This window comes from Bos javanicus, chromosome 7 (genome assembly GCF_032452875.1).
Source record: "Bos javanicus breed banteng chromosome 7, ARS-OSU_banteng_1.0, whole genome shotgun sequence".
In the NCBI taxonomy this organism is placed as follows: domain Eukaryota; kingdom Metazoa; phylum Chordata; class Mammalia; order Artiodactyla; family Bovidae; genus Bos; species Bos javanicus.
Window position 1 is genome coordinate 34,138,881 of NC_083874.1, and position 20,678 is coordinate 34,159,558.

Sequence of the window (20,678 nt, forward strand, 5' to 3'; positions counted from 1 at the left end):
TAAAGTTAGACGGAAGGCCCTTCAGAGTTGCTTTTAACTCTCAGTCATGGGGATTCTACTTATATTTGTAGGGGGCAATTTCATTACAAAAAGCTTTGCACTGTAGGCCTTCCTTAAATATTACACACATACATATCATGATTTGATTTTTTTTTTTATTTCAGCTTATACTATCTTTTTAGGTACAATGTACTGAATGAAGAGAAGTATACAGCCATGTTTACCTCACTGTCTCCCAAGTTGTTAGCATCTTTCTCATATGGATGGAAATGTTGACAAATAAATGGTTTGTGGCAACTCTAGGATTATTCTGCATTATTAATGAAATGATGTGCTGCATTATTCTGAATTGAAATCACTGGGTCCTGAGACTTTGTCTCACCCTACTGCATTCTCTTGCTTCTTCCTGGATTATCAACTACCAGGAGCGGGGAATTTCATCAGCCATGTTATCTTGGTTCTCCCAAGGGCATCCTCATGCAAGGACAAGAAAGGTGTGATGCAAATTCAGTCTGATGAAAATTTCAGAAGTGAGGAAGAAAAAGGCCCCAGGATAATTAAGCTTACAGAGCTGGGGTGGGGGGTCAGGCAACATCAGGTTACCAGTGAGGTACCCTGTAATGAGACAGTATGGCATGGATCTTAGATGGACTTGCCATTTTTAGTCCTTGTCAGCACACTGCACTCTAAGGCTAATGACTGTATAAAACGAAACATAATCACATCAAAGTTCGATGTTTTAAAGCATGGGCTGCACCTTCTACATTATATATGACATCAAGGTCAGCTGTACCAAGGGCTATGGATTTCATCAGAGCTGAACTACAGCTTCACCTCTGAACTCATCACTCTCTGGGCAAAGCAGGGCTGGGGAAAGGGGGGAGAACACTGGTAAAGTGATGCTTAGCAATGAACTTGATTTATAAGCTGCCACAGGACGTGAGGTTAAAACAGGGAAGGCACCCCTGGTGTGGGAGCTTATTGATACCATTGAGCTTTTAGATTATAGAAGATATTAATAAACCACCACCATGGAACAAATGAGCTTTTCTATGATCAATACTCTGACAGATATTGGTCCCCTTCTTTGTAGTGGAAGTCTCTACTTTTTGAAGAATTAAAATTTCTAGGAGGTGGGGAAATGCCAACCATGAGGTTCCCGGAAGGTTCTGCAAGACTGGTGCATGTGCTGGGGCACAAAGCTCAGACACTGTCCTGGCATTTGACTGATCTCAGTCGTTTGACTACAAGTTTGTGATCCAGACTGGTTTCCAAAAAACCCACCAGGAATTCGGACCCCAGCTCTGGCAGATTCTGGTGAGAGGGACTCAAGGCAACCTGTGGCTCAGAGAAACCACAGCAGAAGCACCAAGGAACAGGTCAGGCACCTGTTACGTGACACTATCACTGAAGAGGGCTACAATTGAGAGTGTAAATGCCTGTGCATGTGCCCAACAAGTTAACATGTTATCAGGAGAGATGACTAATTGAGTGGAACACAACTCTGCTGAGAATCACTCACATGTATCTATACACCTAGCAGATTTTAAAGAAACTGGAGACTCAGTGGAGCTACAAAGTCACCCTATTGTAATAACATAACACACACATGCCCAGTGACCTGGGAAGTCCAAGCTCTCCATTCTCAAGCTGTCCTCTGGTTCAGAAAGTGAGGTCCTTTCTCCTCTCCCATAGGTACTCTGGTCTCTCTTGCTGGCGTAGGCTCCAGAACCTCCCACCCAGCCCTGTTGGGTCCCTAGATCTCCTGCATCAGGGGTAGAAGGATGCGCTCAAGACTCCCTGCCCATGTGCCGGGACTCTTCTCTTTCTCCTCCAAGGTACCTGGTCTCTCTACTCCTGTCTTCTCAGAAATGGGGTACAAGTGGACCCAGGACTCACAGACAGCATTCTCTTGAGTGTTCAAATTACTTGAGGATGGGGGAGAGCCCTGGAAGTACCACATCCCATCAGGGTCTATGGATAGACGGCTTCCATTCAAATCTTGATTCTACCTTTTCTGGTTTTGTGGTTTCAGGCATGGTTTTTAACCTCTCGGAACCTCAGTTTTCTTAATCATTATGCAGAACTAAAACAAAGGGTTATTAGACAAGTATCAAATGAGATTAATATACATAATCAGATGCTTAATTAGCACTGTGCCCGACACAGGAAAGTACTCAGTACACTTTAGTTTCAAAATCACTTCTTTGGTCCTCAAGGCAATTTGAGATGCTCGCAAGCCATCTTGGGCCCCAATGCCCGTGATTAAAGACACATGCTTGTTTTGCCTCTGCCATTAAAAGTACTTCAGTGGAGAATTTAAGAAACACTATATAAATTTGTTCTCTAGGTTTGGAAGGCACTATTCCTATAAAAGCAAGGCTGGATGATCTCTAAGCAGTGCTCTAAAAAGTTTCATGTCATGTAATTTCATTTTTAAACTGATTAATTTGACAATGCTTTTTAGGCCCTCCTAAATAGAGGTCCTAGGTCAAGCAAAAACAAACCATGCACAAATCTTGCTTACTGAAGAGGAAAAAAAAAAACTCATAACACAGAGGAGGCAAAGGAAAAGAAGACTAATGGCTATAATACATGAAAACAAGGTACAACTGCAGGAAGTACAGGGTATTATGGGAACCCTGTGAAAGATCCTCGACTCCAGACTGGGTCCTGCTGGACACGTTACCCACTTAAGGAGGGGCAAGAGAGTGAGCCCAACAAAGGAAACGTTTGCTGAGGGAACAAGGAAGTAAATAGGCAGGGTAGCACTAGGGTCGCATGGACCAGTCCCATGGAGTGGTAGATGTCTGTGGCTGTTTCGGTGATCCACATCAGAAGTCCCTTCCTAATTCTGAAGAAACCCTCATTTTGCAAGTGGTTGCAGCAAAGCTGGAACCAGAGGATATCTCTCCCTCAAGCAGTAAGGGCAAGGACACAACCCAGCACTGACAAACAGCTGGCTTACTTCTGAGATTTTTAAATGTGGAGCATGACTAAATATTCAGGCACATCTGGAGTCCCATCTGAGACGGAACTGAAAAATACACAGGAGGCCAAGGCCATCGTGAGGTCCTAACCAGGAGATTCTTGGCTGCATTTCCTGATGTATCTTTCAGAGGCTAATTCTTTCTGGGGATGTGTGAACTAACCCAGTAAACTTTCAAGACATCCTTCATTTCAATCCATTCCTCATGATTCTGCTGCTGCTGCTGCTGCTAAGTCACTTCAGTCGTGTCTGACTCTGTGCGACCCTATAGATGGCCGCCCACCAGGCTCCCCTGTCCCTGGGATTCTCCAGGCAAGAATACTGGAGTGGGTTGCCATTTCCTTGTCTAATGCATGAAAGTAAAAAGTGAAAGTGAAGTCACTCAGTCGTGTCTGACTCTTAGCAACCCCATGGACCGCAGCCTACCAGGCTCCTCCGTCCATGGGATTTTCCTAGCAGGAATCAATTTCTATTTGTTGCAACCAAGAATCCTGATGAGAGAGGTAGTTATTGTATTCATGAAGGCACAAATACTGAGGACCTGAAGCAAGGCAGGGTCCAGGAAAATGAAGAGAAGGAGATGCACTCAATAGATAATGAGGAGGAGGAAGTGCCAGGTGAAAGCTGAAGATAAAGGAGAGGGTGGGATTAAGGACAACTAGCAGATTTGCAGTTTGGAAGCTAAAAAGAGTGCTGTGATATTCAGTGATGAGACAAAAGGAGGGTGAGATTTGTGAAGAGTAGGAAATGACAGGCTCAGTGCAGATCTGTTGAATGTGAGATACCCATATGACAGTCAAAGCATGGTGTTTACCAGGACTCACAGACATAGAAAACAAACTTATGGTTACCAAAGGGGAAAAGGGATGGGAGGGAGAAATTAGGAGCCTGGTATAAACTACTATATATAAAATAGATAACCAACAGGGTCCTACTGCACAGGGAGCTATATTCAATATTTTACAACAAACTATAATGGAAGAGAATATTATATATATATTATTTTATATAATATATAAAATATATTAATATAATGTTAATAATATAATATATATTATATTATATATATATATATATATATATCACACACACATAGAACCACTAACACAACATTATAAACCAGCTATTCTGCACTTTAAAAAAAGAAGCATGGTGTTTACCAGGCAGCTGGCTGTACAGGTAACTTTTAGAAAAGCCTAGACTGGTGCTCTAAGAGATTAGAAAGAAACAGCTAGAGAGTGTAGAGGCATAGGAACTCAGGGAGGAATCTAGGACTGCCAGGACACCGGTCTTCTAGTGTCAAGCACTGCAAAACCAAGTCAAGTAAGATCGGGGCGAAAATATGAATGCTAGGTCACTGGTGGTTTTGGCACCTGGGAAGTCACTGGTGATCTGGGCAATTTCAGTGGAGTAATGGCATCACTGACTCGATGGACGTGAGTCTGAGTGAACTCCGGGAGTTGGTGATGGACAGGGAGGCCTGGCGTGCTGCGATTCATGGGGTCGCAAAGAGTTGGACACGACTGAACGACTGAACTGAACTGAACTGAATGGAGAAAAAGACAGACTTCAATGGATGAAGGATGACAAAGAGTGAGAACGTAGGCATCATGCAAAAGGTAAAAAAGAAAAAAAAAAAAGCAGGTTCATTTTATAGGAGAAATATATGCCTAAAATTAACAAAGTACTGAGGATTACCTCTAAGGAATGAAGATCATTCATTCATTTTTTAAATACTGAATGATCACCTCTCATTGCATAGGTCTTGGAGACCCAGTGGGGAATAAAACAGATATGGTCTTGCCCTCAAGAGCTTGTGGTCTAGAGAAAGATGCTAAACAATGTGGTATTGGCCACAAAAAGGTTAGGTGTTCTGAGAGACTGCAGTAAGGGATTTTAAAGTTGGAGGTTCAGAAAGGGCCTTCCAACCCAAAAACCCGACCAGGGAAAGGGGGTCAGGTGGGGAGAAGAATTTCAGGCAGAAAGACCATCAAGTGCCAACATCCCCAAAGTAGGGAGCTTGGGCCCATCTATACACAGAAGGGCAGGAGCCAGGAAAGACGTGAGGCCAACTTGTGCAGTGAGGAGCCCACAGTAGAAGGAGCCTCCTTCCGCTCCTTCCAACAGGAACCACGCCTGTTCCACAGACACTGGGAGGATGGGTGTGGGTAAAGGTGAATCTGTCGGTTTGAAAGCAGGAAGTGAGGGAGTTGCCTAATGGCTACTGTTTTCTTTGTGAAATAGCAGTCCTGGTGAGGCATGAGAGAACTAGGTGAGGCCGTGGCGGAAAGTGCTATTATGGGCAAGACAGGAGGAGCCGAGCTCACTCACAGCTCAGCCCTCCCAAAGCAGCTCCTTAATAGTGGCCTCCTCATTTTTTGGTACCAAAGCTTCAATAACCAAGTCAGAGGAGCCCCAGACCCCTCAATGCTTAGCACTAGAAAGATCTGCAGAGATCTTAATTGTGATTCATTTCTCCTACCTCATAATTAAGAAATTTATTCAACAGGAATCAATTAAATGCCAAAAATATAGCCATCAACGCATCTCCTCAAGAAGCCCCCATCCATGGGAAACTGTTGGTATTTTTTCAACAGTCTTCCCCTGTTTAATAAAGTAGGTTTCTTCCTCCCTTTCTCTTGCTTTCCTATTCATTTTATGCCAGGATATCTTAAACTCACTCAGCTTCTAATCTAGCAAGGTCTGAGTTCTTTTTCTCTGTTTAATACTCAAGCACAATCACCTATTCATTTGTAAGCAGGAAAAATTAAATTGATTCTTTAGGAGGTGGCTTTTGACTGAGGACGGAGGCTCAGCACTCCTGGCACAGAGTCAAGTTTGTCCTAAGCTACAGTGGCTTAACAATATCCCCAGTCATTTGCTTCTACATTCACTCACATACACAAATGTGTTGGCCTGCAAGGATTTCTGAATTCAACCAGATATTTTGTTTCATATTCAACCCTAAACAACATATACTAGTCTCTCACTGCAGTTCAGACTAATGATTTAAAGTATCTCCCAGTATGGCAAATCAGGCATGAAGCATCGGAAGGCAATTTGCTTGCGATGCGGACACTGTGAAGAACTTGTGGTGATCTCACACTAGATGGGATACATAAATCCACAAGGAGGGGAAAAAAAAAAAAGCTAAGGAGAAGGGACAGAATTTGTAAGGATAGACAATAAAGATAACTGAGCTATTTAAACAGCACTGAGGGACTTCCCTGGTGGTCCAGTGGTTAAGACTTCACCTTTGACTGCAGAGGGTGAGGGTTTGATCCCTGGTTGGGGAGCTAAGATCCCACATGCCTTGGGGCCAAAACACCAAAACATAAAACAGAAGCAATATTGTAACAAATTTGATAAAGACTTTATAACAGTCCACATCAAAAAATCTTTTTTAAAAAATAAAAATAAACAGCATTGCTCCTTTCTGAGTGGTGGTAGCTAAGCAGAGGATTCTAGATCACAGCCAATAACAAATCTTGTCAGAACTGCCCGGGACACACACACACACACACACACACACACACACAAACACACATATATACACACTAGTCCTTTATTTCCTGGTAGAAGCTACTATGATTCCATTTGTTAATAAAGTTATTTGTTTCATCTCCCTCAAGAGTTATTCTACATCCTATTCTAACTGCCATCAATTTAAAACTCAAGCACCTCATATTATATAAAAAGAAACATGTTGGGCATTCAGTAAATAACAGAGGGAGGATAATTTGCTACAGATTTGCAGAATGTAAGTGATGGCAAGGGAAAGGGAAAGGTTAGGAACAAGGGGGTGTGCATTAAGGCATCTCTTCACCTCCATCCAGTTTTCAGGCTTGCAATGGGTGAGCTGGGCTGGAGAGAAGAATGTGGGTGCTGGCTGAAAGAATGTATCCCAAAGAATATGCTTTGGGATACTGTTTTTCCACTTTCTCCTCACTGTTTTGTTTTAGTTTTTTTTTTTTTTTTCCCCCAAAAGAAAAAAGCATGCCTGGGAGAAAAATACCAATGTAAGTGCTACTTGTAATTCATATAAAAGTTCACTATTGGCTTCTCTCAGCCCATGTGCCTTCAACCCCAGTTGTACATCGCTGTTTAAAAGAAAAGCCTCCAACAGCACAAAGCTCCATCAGTACAGACTCCACGGCAGCAAAGAAACATTAATCCCCCAAGTTCCCACATCAAGCTCAAAAACAATGCTCCTGGCTGTCATTTCTCATTCACACCAGTCCCATATTTCTATTAAACAAGACTGTTTTTTATTGACTGCTTCCCTCACACAGCACAATAAAGGAAATTTCAGCCCACAGAGACCACATCTTGAAATACAGGGCTTAACTTTAGGGATGGGAATCAGGAAAAGAAGAGGACAAATTTCCAGGGCTCTCCCTGACTGGTATCTACCAAACCGAGAAACGATGGGGTTCCTTTCTGCTCCTCAGGCTCTCTGAGCTGCTATGATTGATTCGAAATTTACCCGTTTCCCAAGAGACTACTTAAAAAGAAAGAAATTTCACAATCTTGCACAGTCTGCTCTCTTACTCTCTCATTTCCCCCACTTTTACCTCAACTTACAAGAGGACTTTTGTATACATAAAGTTTCAGGAAACAAAGCGTACAAACACTCACACACAAATAAACTCCCCGAACTAACACCAGCGTATAATTGTGTTTTGGTTGGAGTTTTTCCAGCCCTGTCACCCGCTCTGTTAGGAGTAAATGGAAACCCTTTGCTTTGGCAAAGTTAGAAACAGACAAACTCTTCTCAGTTTCAAGTTGCACAAGCCCTCCCTCATATCTCTCAACCCCCTTAAAGCCCCCCAACAAAATAAATTCACTGCTGAAAAGTCAGCAAGGATTTAAAAAAAAAAAAAAAAAAAAAAAACCTATTTCTCAAATAAAGATCTTTCACTTCTCCCCCGCACGCAGCTTCCCCCTTTAGCCGGAAACACACAAAGTTTCCAATTTCTGAAATCCCTTTTCAAGGGACCCTGGACTCTTAGGGCTCTTCCAAGGGATCCAGCTTTCTACTGTCCAGACTGCAGGCAGGCAGTGCTCTTCTAAATACATTTCGCATTCTTGGAGTCAATACTGGGGCTGTTTCGTTTCCAGAAAGATCTAGAAAGCAGCGTTTAGTGGACTGGCAGAGCCAGGATTGACTCTTCCTCCCTCCCCTTTGACCGGCCGCGGGGTGAGAAGTGTATTCGGCACAGTCGCCCTGAAACCAGCAGCGAAGGCGCAGTCAGAACGGACAAAGTACCCATCGCTCACTTTTAAACTCGTATCTGCTCCACTACCCCGCCGCCCTACTTCCACATTCCTCCGCAGAACTTGGCGGGCGACCCCTCAACCAAATCCAAACCATACCTTCCTTGGATTCTTCTGCCTCGAAGTGCATGGTGTCCGGGTAGGCGGCTGCAGGGGCGACGACCGCGGACATGTACTTGCACGAGCTGGCAGCCAAAACCAGCACACAGAAAATAAAAAGGAAGGAAAGTCTCTAAAATCAAAACCTCCGCGGGGCGGGAGGGCTGGTTCTGGTGCAGGGATTTTCAGGGGGAAAGTTCTGCAAGAGTGACGAATCGCGTCTCAGCTGGGCGGCGGGAGTCCGCCCCCGGGGCCGCGCGCCCCAGCCCGTCGCAGGCGGGCGACCTGGCGGCTCGTGGCTGGGCGCACGCAGGTGGGGCTGATCTGCGGAGGGGCCCGGCAGAGGGGCGCCGGCCGCCGGGACCCAGGATGGGCCACGCCTGGGAAATCGATATGCAGGGAAGAAAAGAAAGGCACATCTCTGCTGTTTTACATAAATCACAAATGCAGACGCGGTCAAAGACATGCACCTCCATCTTTAGGTTCCATTTTTCGACGCCCATTTAACTTTCTGTGTCTTGGGGACTTAAAGGCCCCAAATGAAGGATTTTAAAGCTGCTGGGGTTTGTACATTATTTTTTGCAGCAAAGTAACGTGGATATTGGTCCATGAGGCTGGAAGGACCTGCGGCACAAGCCCAGGAAGGGGGCATTTTGAAGAAAGGTGCGGGTAGGCGGGAACTCCACCCTTACCTTTACACAGGAAAAGCAGACCAAAGGCTTAGTCATTCAGCATAACCCGCATGACTTACTCAAACCCCAACCTGGGTGCACTAAGTGCTCTGCAGTTACCCCAAAGGGCCATTCCCAGACGGAGGGGGCGCCACTCTCTTCTTCGAAGGCTGCAAGCCAAAGGCGGGGGTCAGGGGGTGGGAGTGGGGGTCGGGGAGGTATTCAGGCTTTTGAAACGCTGAGAGAATAAAGAGGCTGGAGAGTTCTTAGAGGAGATCTCAATTCTGCCCCCTGGTCGGGTCCACCAGCTGAGAGGAAGATGTCTCAGTTTTGTGAAGCCTTAGTTTTTCCTTTGCAGAAGGGGGAACAAGAGCTGCCACCGATATATCTGTCTTAATGGAGGAATTTGCAGAGCACTAGTTTTACTACAGATAAAAGGCAACAGGTCCTCAAATAACATACCTGAAAGATCCATTAGGAAACTGTGAGAAAAGTTACATTCTTTTAATAAATTCATTTTCCAGCTGCTTTCCTTTCCCTCATTTCCCTCGTTTTATACGGGCAAAAAATAAGAAGAGAGGCTCTACAGTAAATTTAGTGAATAGGCTCTATAGTAAATATAAATTTAATGATCAGATCAGATCAGTCGCTCAGTCGTGTCCAACTTTTTGCGACCCCATGAATCGCAGCACGCCAGGCCTCCCTGTCCATCACAAACTCCCGGAGTTCACTGAGACTCCCGTCCATCGAGTCAGTGATGCCATCCAGCCATCCCATCCTCTGTCGTCCCCTTCTCCTCTTGCCCCCAATCCCTCCCAAAAAGATACAGATGTAAAGAGTCTGAATTAAGATTTAGTTCTGCCATTTATTATTTGTATGACCTTGAGTGAATTATTTAACTTCTCTGGGCCTCCCTTTCCTAATCTGGAAAAAGAGAGTTTAAAGAGTATTAATTACTCCTCAGATTTATTCTGGGGATTAAATAAGGTAATATAAGCAAAAAGTGCTTTGAAAACCATAAACTCCTACACAGATTATTACAAACTATTGCACCATTAAAAGTAATTTTTTGTAAAAGATACTCTAGTGTTTTATTCCAATATTGGGTTTGAACAGGAAAAAAGAGTGTTTATGCGAGTCACAAGCAGTGAAGACTATTATAAATATTAATATAAGATATTAAATCACTTCCTACTGCTGAGTGATTCTATCACACCTAAGACACCAGGCAGTTATTTCATCTCAATTCCTTGAAAGGACAGGACAGAATGATGAGAGGAAGACATAGCTGGTCAGAAAGGAGAAAAGAGGAGAAACATCTGGAAAGTATCAGTATTGTGGAGCCTTCCGGAAGCTGACCTCACCAGGCTGCACCCTTCTGAAAGTCCCAGTTAACTGCGAGGTCCCCAGTGCCACACATCCTGAGCTGCTAAGATGCAGTAACTTAGTAACTTCATTCTGTAACTTCAGACTTAAGGAGGATACATGAAGGTCATTCTGAGACATGCTCCCTCACTAGTCAGAAGCGACCTTTCCTGTCTTGTCTAAGGAATCATTCTGGAAGTCCCCCCACCCCACCCCACACACACCATCTGTCCTTTGCCCTCCCCCATGGCAGCCCAGACTTCCACAGATGTCTGCCAGGAGCCCAGCAGCATCTCACCAGGGCTGTGAACTTCACAAAGATAGCTCCCATTCATCTATAATTGGAGTAAGACGCAACACCTTTTCAAGGTGATGATTATGCAAATTCACAAAACACAAAGTCCGTCTCACCAGTCACAGGAAGGGCTCACTTTTACCCTCTTCCTTCAGAAAGTGTCCCCATAAGAGTGATTTATAAAAGGTCTTTCTGCAAGTCCAATTATGTTCAAACCACACAAGTGTGTTAAAGTACATGTCCTTAACATCCGACTTGTTTTTAAGCTGGGTTCACAAAAAGGCCCTCAGCTTTGCTCAGGTTAGCCAAGGAGAACAACTGCTGAATGAACAGTTAAAGCACTGCTGTGTCAGCCTCTTAATCCAATTTAGAATCATTTTAGCAGCTAGGTTGATCTTTGACTTTCACTGGGGTCCTCAAGAAACCTGGCAAGAAACTTCTTTTGTATTTAAATGTAGCCCAGCAGTCACCTTGAGGAACAAAGTCCCGATCTAGCTCCAGTGCAAGGCAGGCTCGGTTTATTTTGTGAGTGTATCTTAGCCTCTCTCCATCTTGTCCTATCCTCCTCCAAAACCACTCTTCTTTAGGATCCAAATTTCCAGATAGTCTATGACTTCCCCATGTGAAAGCATCCACATCCTTCTTGGAAGTTTTATAGACAAATGTTTTATTGTTTGGAAGCATTTATTTCTTTGTTTTGTGGTTAACTGCAAATTTATCTAAATTTCCTTAACCACCTAAAAGGAGAAACCAGCTGACTGTATTAGTAAAATAAAGTATGAGTTCGGTGTCTACCTCTAATTAGCTCTTTCTGACTTCTTACTTCACTCCTCTGAACTACAACTGTATAATATGTAACATCAGGATGTCAGTTAAAATGATGTATATATTTTGTACATGTTCTATGAAATCATCAGAAAAACTGTGCAGAGCTTTCTATGTTTATTTTTTCCACAGCACTCTCTGTATAGTAGCCTAAAAATAGTAGCTTACCTACGTTTATGTAGGTAAGAGCTTACTTAGTCATGTCTGACTTTCTATGGCCCCATGGACTGTAGCCAACCAGGCTCCACTGTCCATGGAACTTTCCAGGCAAGAATACTGGAGTGCGTTGCCATTTCCTCCTCCAGGGGATCTTCCCAATCCAGGGATGGAACCCACATCTCCTACGTCTTCTGCATTGGCAGGCGGATTCTTTACCACTTGCACGGACCTGAGTTAAAATGCAAGCTAAGAATCTGAGATCCCTGGATCCGGAAGATCTTCTGGAGGAGGAAATGGCAACCTATTCCAGTATTCTTGCCTGGGAGATCCCATGGAAAGAGAAGCCTGGTGGGCTACAGTCCATTGGGGTGGCAAGAGTCAGACAGGACTTAGCAGCTACACCATCACCACCAAGATTCTGGTGGTTTTTTTCTTTTTCTTTTTTTTTCAGTCAGTCATTACCAAATATTTATGTGTGTCACATGTAAAAGAACTCTGCTCACCTGGAGCTTACTGGCAAATTTTGGTAATTTTGATCACAGACTTGGAGTTCAACCTTCCAAGTGACCTTGGTTCTAAGGAAGATATTAATACCACCTCTCAACTGAACTTTATCATAGAACAGCAGAAACATCTTCTCTTAAATTATGCATCAATAAAGCTGTTGGAAAAATGCCTGGGCTTTGGGCCTTTTCCTTACAGCCGCCCAGATGTCTGCCAAGAACAGGGAAGGTCAGCAAGTGTTCAGACTTAGAAGAGAAGCCCAGCAGAATTGGGAAGAGAAGGTACAATTCAACCAGGAGGAACCACACTCTGATCACATTAGAGAATGTGGTAAGTTCCCTGCAGCGAAAAAGACTAAGCATCTCTGTCAATTTGTATAGACCTATAGCTTCATGGCAACCCACTCCAGTATTCTTGCCTGGGAAATCCCATGGATGGAGGAGCCTGGAAGACTACAGTCCATGGGGTCGGGAAGAATAGGACATGACTGAGCGACTTCACCTTCACTTTTCACTTTCATGCACTGGAGAAGGAAATGGCAACCCACTCCAGTATTCTTGCCTGGAGAATCCCAGGGACGGGGGAGCCTGGTGGGCCGCCGTCTATGGGGTCACACAGAGTCGGACACAACTGACATGACTTAGCAGCAGCAGCAGCATAGCTTCTAGCCTTGGAGAAGGGAATGGCTAGTATTCCAGTATTCTGGCCTGGAGAATTCCATGGACTGTATAGTCCATGGGGTAGCAAAGAGTCGGACACAAATGAATGACTTTCACTTACAGCTTCTAGGTCTAAGAATTCCATACCGCAAAAAAAAATGGTAATTTTATTGATATTTTTATTTCTGCCTTGCTGACAGGCTGAATCTATACAAACAACATTTAAGTCAGAAGGGGGGATGGTGAAAAAGAGTTGTTTACTTAGTATAAAAAGTGGCTTTCTCCTATTTGACTTTGAAGCTTTCCTCATCTATTCTTGTATTATTTATGTCTACACCCTTGAGAGTCTTTACAGGCTTCCATGCTCTATATATAAAGTTGGCTTTCAGTCCCTCTCCTCACAGAGGGACCTGTGTTCTTGGCCTCACCTGGTTGTGACTGCAGGCTCTGCATCCTTCTTAACCTCCTTAGACATCTTACACTTAAACTTCCAAAAAGAGTGGGCCTAATTGGGTATCTCACCGGAGTCCCTGCCTAGCCCAAGTGATCTCACTCTTTATGCCTTAAGAAAGTTTGATTTACCAAAAGTGGAGAAAGGGCCACTCAAATGACAGTGGAAATCTCCCACATACCTTCTCAGGAGCCCAAGCCCTGAGCCTCAAGCGGCCTCCTGCTTGTGCATTGCTGGTACTGGGATGAGGCAGGGGAGGTTAGGAGGCTGGACAGAAGTGCTGTGAGTCAAGGAAGAAGACTGATGATGAGTGCCGAGTCAAAGGATGGGGAAAGCTGCCTCCCAGGGGCCATGCCTGGGAGTCAGAAGTTTGTTCTGTGTAAACCCTCTCTTCAGTCTTCCCTATGGCTTTTTCTGTAAATCCCCCAGGCTCACTACTGCTCTGGGTGTGAGTGGATAATTCTGAGGGAGTGAGAAGTGCTGACATCTGGGGTGAGCATGCACAGGGAGAAAACAGTACATCTGGGAGGCTCTTGTTTCCTAGGCTCTCATTGTTTGCTTTTCTTTTTCTCCTAAGAAATCTTTCTTAGGAGAAAATAAAAACTTTTAGCAGACGCTGAAACACACACACACTCAAAATCAGGTCTGAAAATATTACCTGAAGAATTTATGACTTTGGATTTTTCTTTTGTAATACTTAGCTAGGATGCTTGCATTTACTATGCCTTGCATAGGCTTTATGCAGACTTCCCAGTTAGCTCCCTTGGATCATCATACTCATTTTACAGACATGTAATTAAAGAAAGGGAGGTTATACAATTTGCTCAAGGTCACAAAACTAAGTAATAATGTTCTTGAGACTACAGTAGATGCAGACCAGGCCTCCTGTCTTCTATATCCAGACTTTCTCACTCTATTAAACTACCCAAGTAAAATTCAAGACCTTTATTTTGCAGAGGAATAATTCAAAGTTTGCTGTACTGGGAGATTCCCAAAGAGTTTGAATTGGTCATGATTCTAGGATGGAATGCTCAGATGGTTCTGTTCACAGGCTTAGATCACAGCCTCAAATCAAAACTATCCCATTCCTGATATTCAATGCTTTAAATAAGCCATAAGTTTAATAGCTTCTATTTATTCAGCTACATGAAACTACAAATACTTTTTTTTTTTTTTAATTAAAAGTTCAGTCAAGACCCCAACTAAACTTCCTTGGATGTAAGGCTGCCAGAAGCTGGGCAAAGAAAGCCAGACTCAGTTTGGGAGACCTGGGCCTGATTGCCATAAACCCAGTGAGCACTGTCTCGTTGACAATAGGGTTTTATTTTTCTATTCATTCTTCTATCACTTTTCTTCTAAAATTTGCAAGCCATTTAACCTCTCTGAGCTTCGGTTTGCCCATCTGTAAAATGGGAATAATGCCACTTATTCCACAAAGTAGTAAAAATAAAAATGAGTCATGAATGTGATAAAGCACTGAAAATTATGAAATCCCCCTAATCACTTTCATGAATAAGGCCAGATTATTTTAGGTGGTGGAGCATCCATCTGGAAGCCCTAAATGCGGACTGTACAGAAGTCCCACATAGGTGTGGGCAATTTACTGTGTGTGGTCCATCGAGAGAACGTGAAAATAAAAGGTCCAAACCTCACTGTGCCTTGATTAACAGGCTCAACCAGGGATAACCTGAGATGGGCTACAAAGGGAGTCGCCAGGAATGAGAGAGGCAGGGCTGAGACTGGGCCCAGAAGGTAGTGCCACAACTAATCTATACATCCCTGACTTACCTTCAGAAAAGGAACAGGAGGAAGAAGTGATCAATGATCTTAGTCATAGAAACTCAGACTTGGAAGCAAACTTAAGGTCATTTATTCTAATCCTCTAATCTAGGAGATGAAGCCATCTCCTAGACACATCACAGGCAGCAAGCCTTCATCCACACTCTCCTTGATTACTTCTATTAACAGAGACTCACTGCTTTAACAAAGCCCCACTTCCTCTCTAGTCATTAGAAAGTTCCTCCTTATCATGAACTGAAATTCATGTTTAAGGGCAGTGATATTCAAATTACTTCCACCCTAACCACTGCTTTTACCACTTACAGCAAGGAAATAATTTTATGATAAGATAAACAAAAATTTTCCTTTTCAACTGCCTAATGGAGACCCCCTCATGTTGGCTAGCGATTGCAATCGAATGCAACGTGAGACAGTTATGCAACTTTCCAGGGCTGGCCACACATCTGCTATTGATTATCATGAAGAATTCAGAAGTAAGCAGCTTTGCTTAAGGCAGCAGCAGTGACAATCTCTTTCTCTCCTGTGTGTTCACTCTACTCCGAGGAGGCAGAAAAGGCGGCCAAGATAGGGAGGGTAATGGCCCCGCTTGATCCCATCAAGCATTTATGAACTTTATTCCAGTTTCTGATCAACATTTGAAATCTACAAGAAAACAGAAGTAGTGCTCATATGTGGAATCTGGACCACAGACTCCTGTTCGGATATCTGTTTGAAAGTCTAATCCACTCCAAGTTGTCAAACTTGGATTTTAACAGTGAGTTTCTGACATGGGTAGAATCTCTGTCAAGTTAATATTTTTGCCAACCCATCACTGTTTAAGAGACAGAAAACACCAGGAGATGAAGCTACAGGGCTAGACAGGCTTGCCCGCTGAAAGCAGCCAAGGTTAAAACTCAGCCGACAAACTCAGCAGGAGGTGAAAACGTGAACCAAAACAGAACTTATCCAAACAGTGTTTCAGGGGGAAAGGGAAGGCTGCTTTGCAGGTAGCACTGAAAGGCGTGGATCAGAAGTTTGTCCTTTTGAATGGGTCAGCTTACAAAACTTAAGTTATTCAGCTTCTCTTTAAAGAAAAGTTATACAGAAACATGTATCAATTATGATTCACAAAATTGTTAAACATCACCAAAATGAATGATTCTTCTGGGAAAATCAATAACATGAACAGTATGCCTGCCTACCTACCTATAAAAGGTCTTATTAAGTCCATCCATTTTCTAGGACTTCCCTGGTGGCTCAGATGGTAAACTGAGGAACTTGACACTTTCACTTTTCTGTTTCTACTAGAACATAAAGGACAGTGAAAGTGAAATCGCTCAGTCATGTCCAACTCTTTGCGACCCCATGGACTGTAGCCTGCCAGGCTCCTCCGTCCATGGGATTCTCCAGGCAAGAATACTGGAGTGGGTAGCCATTCCCTTCTCCAGGGAATCTTCCCAATCCAGGGATCGAACTCGGGTCTCGTGCATTGCAGGCAGACTCTTTACCATCTGAGCTATCAGGAAGCCAAAAGCCTTTTTTAAAAAAAACACTAACTTTTTAACATTCTTCCCTTGTGGCTCAGCTGGTAAAGAATTCACCTGCAATGTGAGAGACCTGGGTTAGATCCCTTGGTTGGGAAGATCCCCTGGAGAAGAGAAAGGTACCCACTCCAGTATTCTGGCCTGGAGAACTCCTTGGACTCTATAGTCCATGGGGTCACAAAGAGTCAGACACAACTGAGCGACTTTCACTCACATACATACATACATACATAACTATCTCAATAGAATTTTTACTATTGAATTCAGTAAAGTCCTCTTGAATGGCATTCAACTTTCTCAATTTCAACTCTGTACCATCAGCCTAAAACAGACAGATGAAGAGAGGAAATAACAACCTAAATGGTGCATCAGCCACCAGTGATTTTTGCTGCAGAGTAAGCGTGGGATAGAGCTAGGACTTTGCTGTTCCCTCCCTGAGCCTTGTCTCAGCATTGCCTCTTACACTATGAGCATCTTATGCATGTTGATGATGACTGCTGTAGCTACAGCTATGGATTTTTTCATGTCAAAGAGCCTCGGAAGACAAGGCAACTATTTCATCCAGTTCTCAAGAAACAGGAACCTGCTCCAATGCTAGAGGAAACACTTACTGTAAGTCCTATACTTACTGGAAGACAGTATGCCATTCTCCAATCTGGTAACTTGCTGAAAGATCTTCTGAAGTAATACTGACCCTGTACAATTTTTACACTACCCATGACTCTTCTGTACTCTTAAGCACATCAGTACCTTATATTCTCATATATGAGAGCGATGTGGCCAGAGTTGGCTAAAGAGTCTCACGTTTTTAGCCCTGAGATCTTCAAATTGTGCCATGGTACCTGAGAGCACTGCAGCTAACTCACAGGGGTGTTACAGGGTACTTTAAATTTTTGAGGAAGACACAGTGTTATTCAATGTCTCTCAGACACTGTGTAAACTACTAGTTCAAGCCAGTTCATTGCATAACATTAGACTGTAATACATTTCTTTTGATGTCATTTCTGTGCAAAGCTAGGTTGTTGGCAGTTGCTATACTAAAAAGCAAATATTATCTGAAAAGTAACATGAAAGAAGAAATGAGGGTAGTGGATCCAATTTGATTTCAATTTGATTTTAAGAAGTTATGAGGTGGCCAGTTATCAATTTATTGTCTCACGGCTCCAATTCACCTTTCATTCACGCGTGCACGCTCAGTTCTGTCTGACTGTTTGGGATCCCATGGACCGTAGCCCACCAGGCTCCTCTGTCCATGGGATTCTCCAGGCAATGGGAGAATCTCCAACTGGAGTGGGCTGCTATTTCCACCATCAGGGGATCTTCCTGACCCTGGGATCAAATCTGTGTCTCCTGTATCTCCTGGATTGGCAGGTGGATTCTTTACCACTGAGCCACCTTACCTGCTCTGAAAAAATAAAGATGAGACTTTAAATATTTTTTATTTTGCCAGCTGGTGCTATCCTAAGCTTTGTCACTGGAGTGTCATCATGGAGAGACATTACAGAAAGAAGAGCTTTTGCTTCCTGGTTCTGGTGTGCTCTGGCTGCAAGCTGCCACAAGCACTCATGACTTCTCCAGCCCCCAGTTCCTGTAATGCAGGCACCTTCTTCAAAAACTGGCTCCTGCTGTACGTGGTGGTCAGCAACAACCAGCCTCCAGCAGCTTCTGCTGGCATCCCCTGTAGGAGGTTTTGTGGCAGAGCACCTTCAGTGAAAAACCTCCCCATGAACGGATTTCCACAGCATCCTAGAGGACAGATTTCCAGCAAGTTCTACCTGCACAGCAGTGCTGTGACTTCTCTGCCACTCAAGGAGCCAGGCCAGCCACCTTCTCTCCAACAAGGTCTAGAGTAGGAGAGAGAGGAAGTTTGGGTTTGGTACCCTGTTTCAAGCCCACAGGAAGGGGCTGCTTTTTATATTTGCTATTCCCCTATTCTTTAGAGTTCTCTTCCTAACAGCCAGCCCTCAGCAAAATTAATATTTATTTAACTTTTTTTTATTAGTATTTTCAATTGTGGTAAAATGCACATCATATAAAAGTACCACCATCTTGATCACTTTTTAGCTATACAGATCAATAGGATTAAGTACACATACTTTGTTGTCCCAGTCTCACCACCATCCATCTCCAGAATGCTTTTCATCTTGGAAATGGACACTCTGTACTCATTAAACACTCCCCATTCTCCCCTCTCCTCAGCCCTTGGCAATCATCATCCTGTGTTTTCTTTCTGAATCTGACTACTCTAGGTACTCCATATACATGGAATTACACAGTATTTGTCTTTTCTGTGACTGGTTTATTTCACTAATATCCTCAAGATTCATCCATGTTGGAGCATGTGTCAGAATTTCCTTCGTTTTTAAAACTGAATGATACTCCATTGTGTGTATATACCATGATTTGTTTCTTCCTTTCAACCATCAATGGACACTTGGATTGCTTCTACCTTTTGGCTATTGTGAATAATGCTGCTATAAATATGGGTATACAAATACATGCTCAAGTCTCTGCTTTCCATCCTTTTGGGTACACATCCAGAAGTGGAAATTGTTTGGTCATAACGGCAAAGAATCCGCCTGCCAAGCAGGAGATGCGGGTTCGATCCCTGGATCGGGAAGATACCCTGGAGAAGGAAATGGCAACCCACTGCAGTAATCTTGCCTGGGAAATCCCATGGACAGAGGGGCCTGGCAGGCTATAGTCCATAGGGTCACAAACAGTCAAGGCACAAATAAACAAGAAGATGGTAATTCTACTTTTAAGTTTTTAGGAGCTGCCATACTGTTTCACCAGCTAGCATTTCTTTATATCACACGTTCCTACTCTAATTATCATGTGGTTTATCTCCTGACTGGATCCTGACTGAAACATGCAAGGCCCAACAGATGCACCCATTCCATCAGTAAGTAACTGGTAGAGAACGAAATAAAAATATTATTTTTGAAATTTCAATCTATGTATATTTTCACATGCCTACAAAGTTATTAGTACATGAATACTTGTTAAGTTATCGGGACCTAACACGTCACAAGTGAAACTGTCATGTACCTCTTGTGTCCTGGGAATGACATGAAAAAATTCCTGAGACACTGTGGGTTCCGCGAGTGAAGCTGTTGGGAACCTTTGCTCCCACCTATGTGTTTCTAGCTGCCCTCAGCACCTGTCTGCCTGGAAGGTTCCTTAGGCTCACCTTGGAAGGACACTCATCTAGGGAGAATCCTTATACTTGAAGGTATAGATAGATCCCTTCCCTACCCCCAGCATCTTGGTTTTCTTCAGAATATTACATTTGTTCTTACTTAGACAATGGTAGCTAGACACTTATGACTATCAGTGGCTTACGCTGCATTGTGGCCCCTTCTTTCTTTTTTTAAAAAAGTATTTATTCATTTATTTTTGGCTGTGCTGTGTCTTCATGCAGCACGCATGAAGTTTCTTTAGTTGTGGCGAGTGTACAGCACTCCAGCTGTAGTGCCTGGACTTCTCACTGCAGTAGCTTCTCTGCAGAGCCCGGGCTCTAGAACACACAGGCTCAGCAGTTGTGGAGCTTGGGCTTCGTTGCCCCATGGCATGTGGGATCTTAACACTGGCAGGTGTTAACCACTGGACCTCTGTGGAAGTCTCTCTTCTTTCTTCCTTTTTACTGTTCTCTTATTTCTCATTTCACTAAGTCCCACCATCTGAATGTTTCCTGAAGAGGCCTTTTCCCCCTCTGTTCCCACAGCTGTTAGTCTGTCATCTCCAACTAGTATTATCTAACAGACTCAAGCTGGTCTCTCTTAAATGAGACCGTGGGTTGAAAATTCAAATGCCCACTGAGGCTAGAAATACAATACTTCGTACCTGCCACAGTCCCTGCCCCGTGAAGGCAGCTGAGCTAAGCAGGCTGTGAGCCAGGTGCCCCAGGATACAGCTGGAGCACTGACCTCTCTCTCACAAAGAAAGCACTGGCGATGCAAGTGAGTGGAAATGACGCTGCTAGAGGCAAAATCCTGAGTACCGTCCCCTAGACACAATTGGCACCCACTCCAGCACTCTTGCTTGGAAAATCCCATGGA

At 43.6% G+C, this 20,678-nt stretch overlaps 1 protein-coding gene across 4 annotated transcripts in view; it reads right to left on the reverse strand.

The window, feature by feature from the left end:
- The window catches only part of TNFAIP8 (TNF alpha induced protein 8), a 144,682-nt gene that overhangs the window by 37,500 nt on the left and 86,504 nt on the right, over positions 1–20,678 (reverse strand). The window contains exon 1 of one of the 4 annotated variants that reach the window (XM_061422997.1): positions 8,366–9,807. The exons of the other annotated variants lie outside the window; for them this stretch is intronic. Coding sequence (XP_061278981.1) covers positions 8,366–8,438 — 73 coding nt within the window. The 5' untranslated portion in view covers positions 8,439–9,807. Of the gene's footprint in view, positions 1–8,365; positions 9,808–20,678 lie in introns of those variants that run through there. 4 annotated transcript variants of the gene reach the window in all.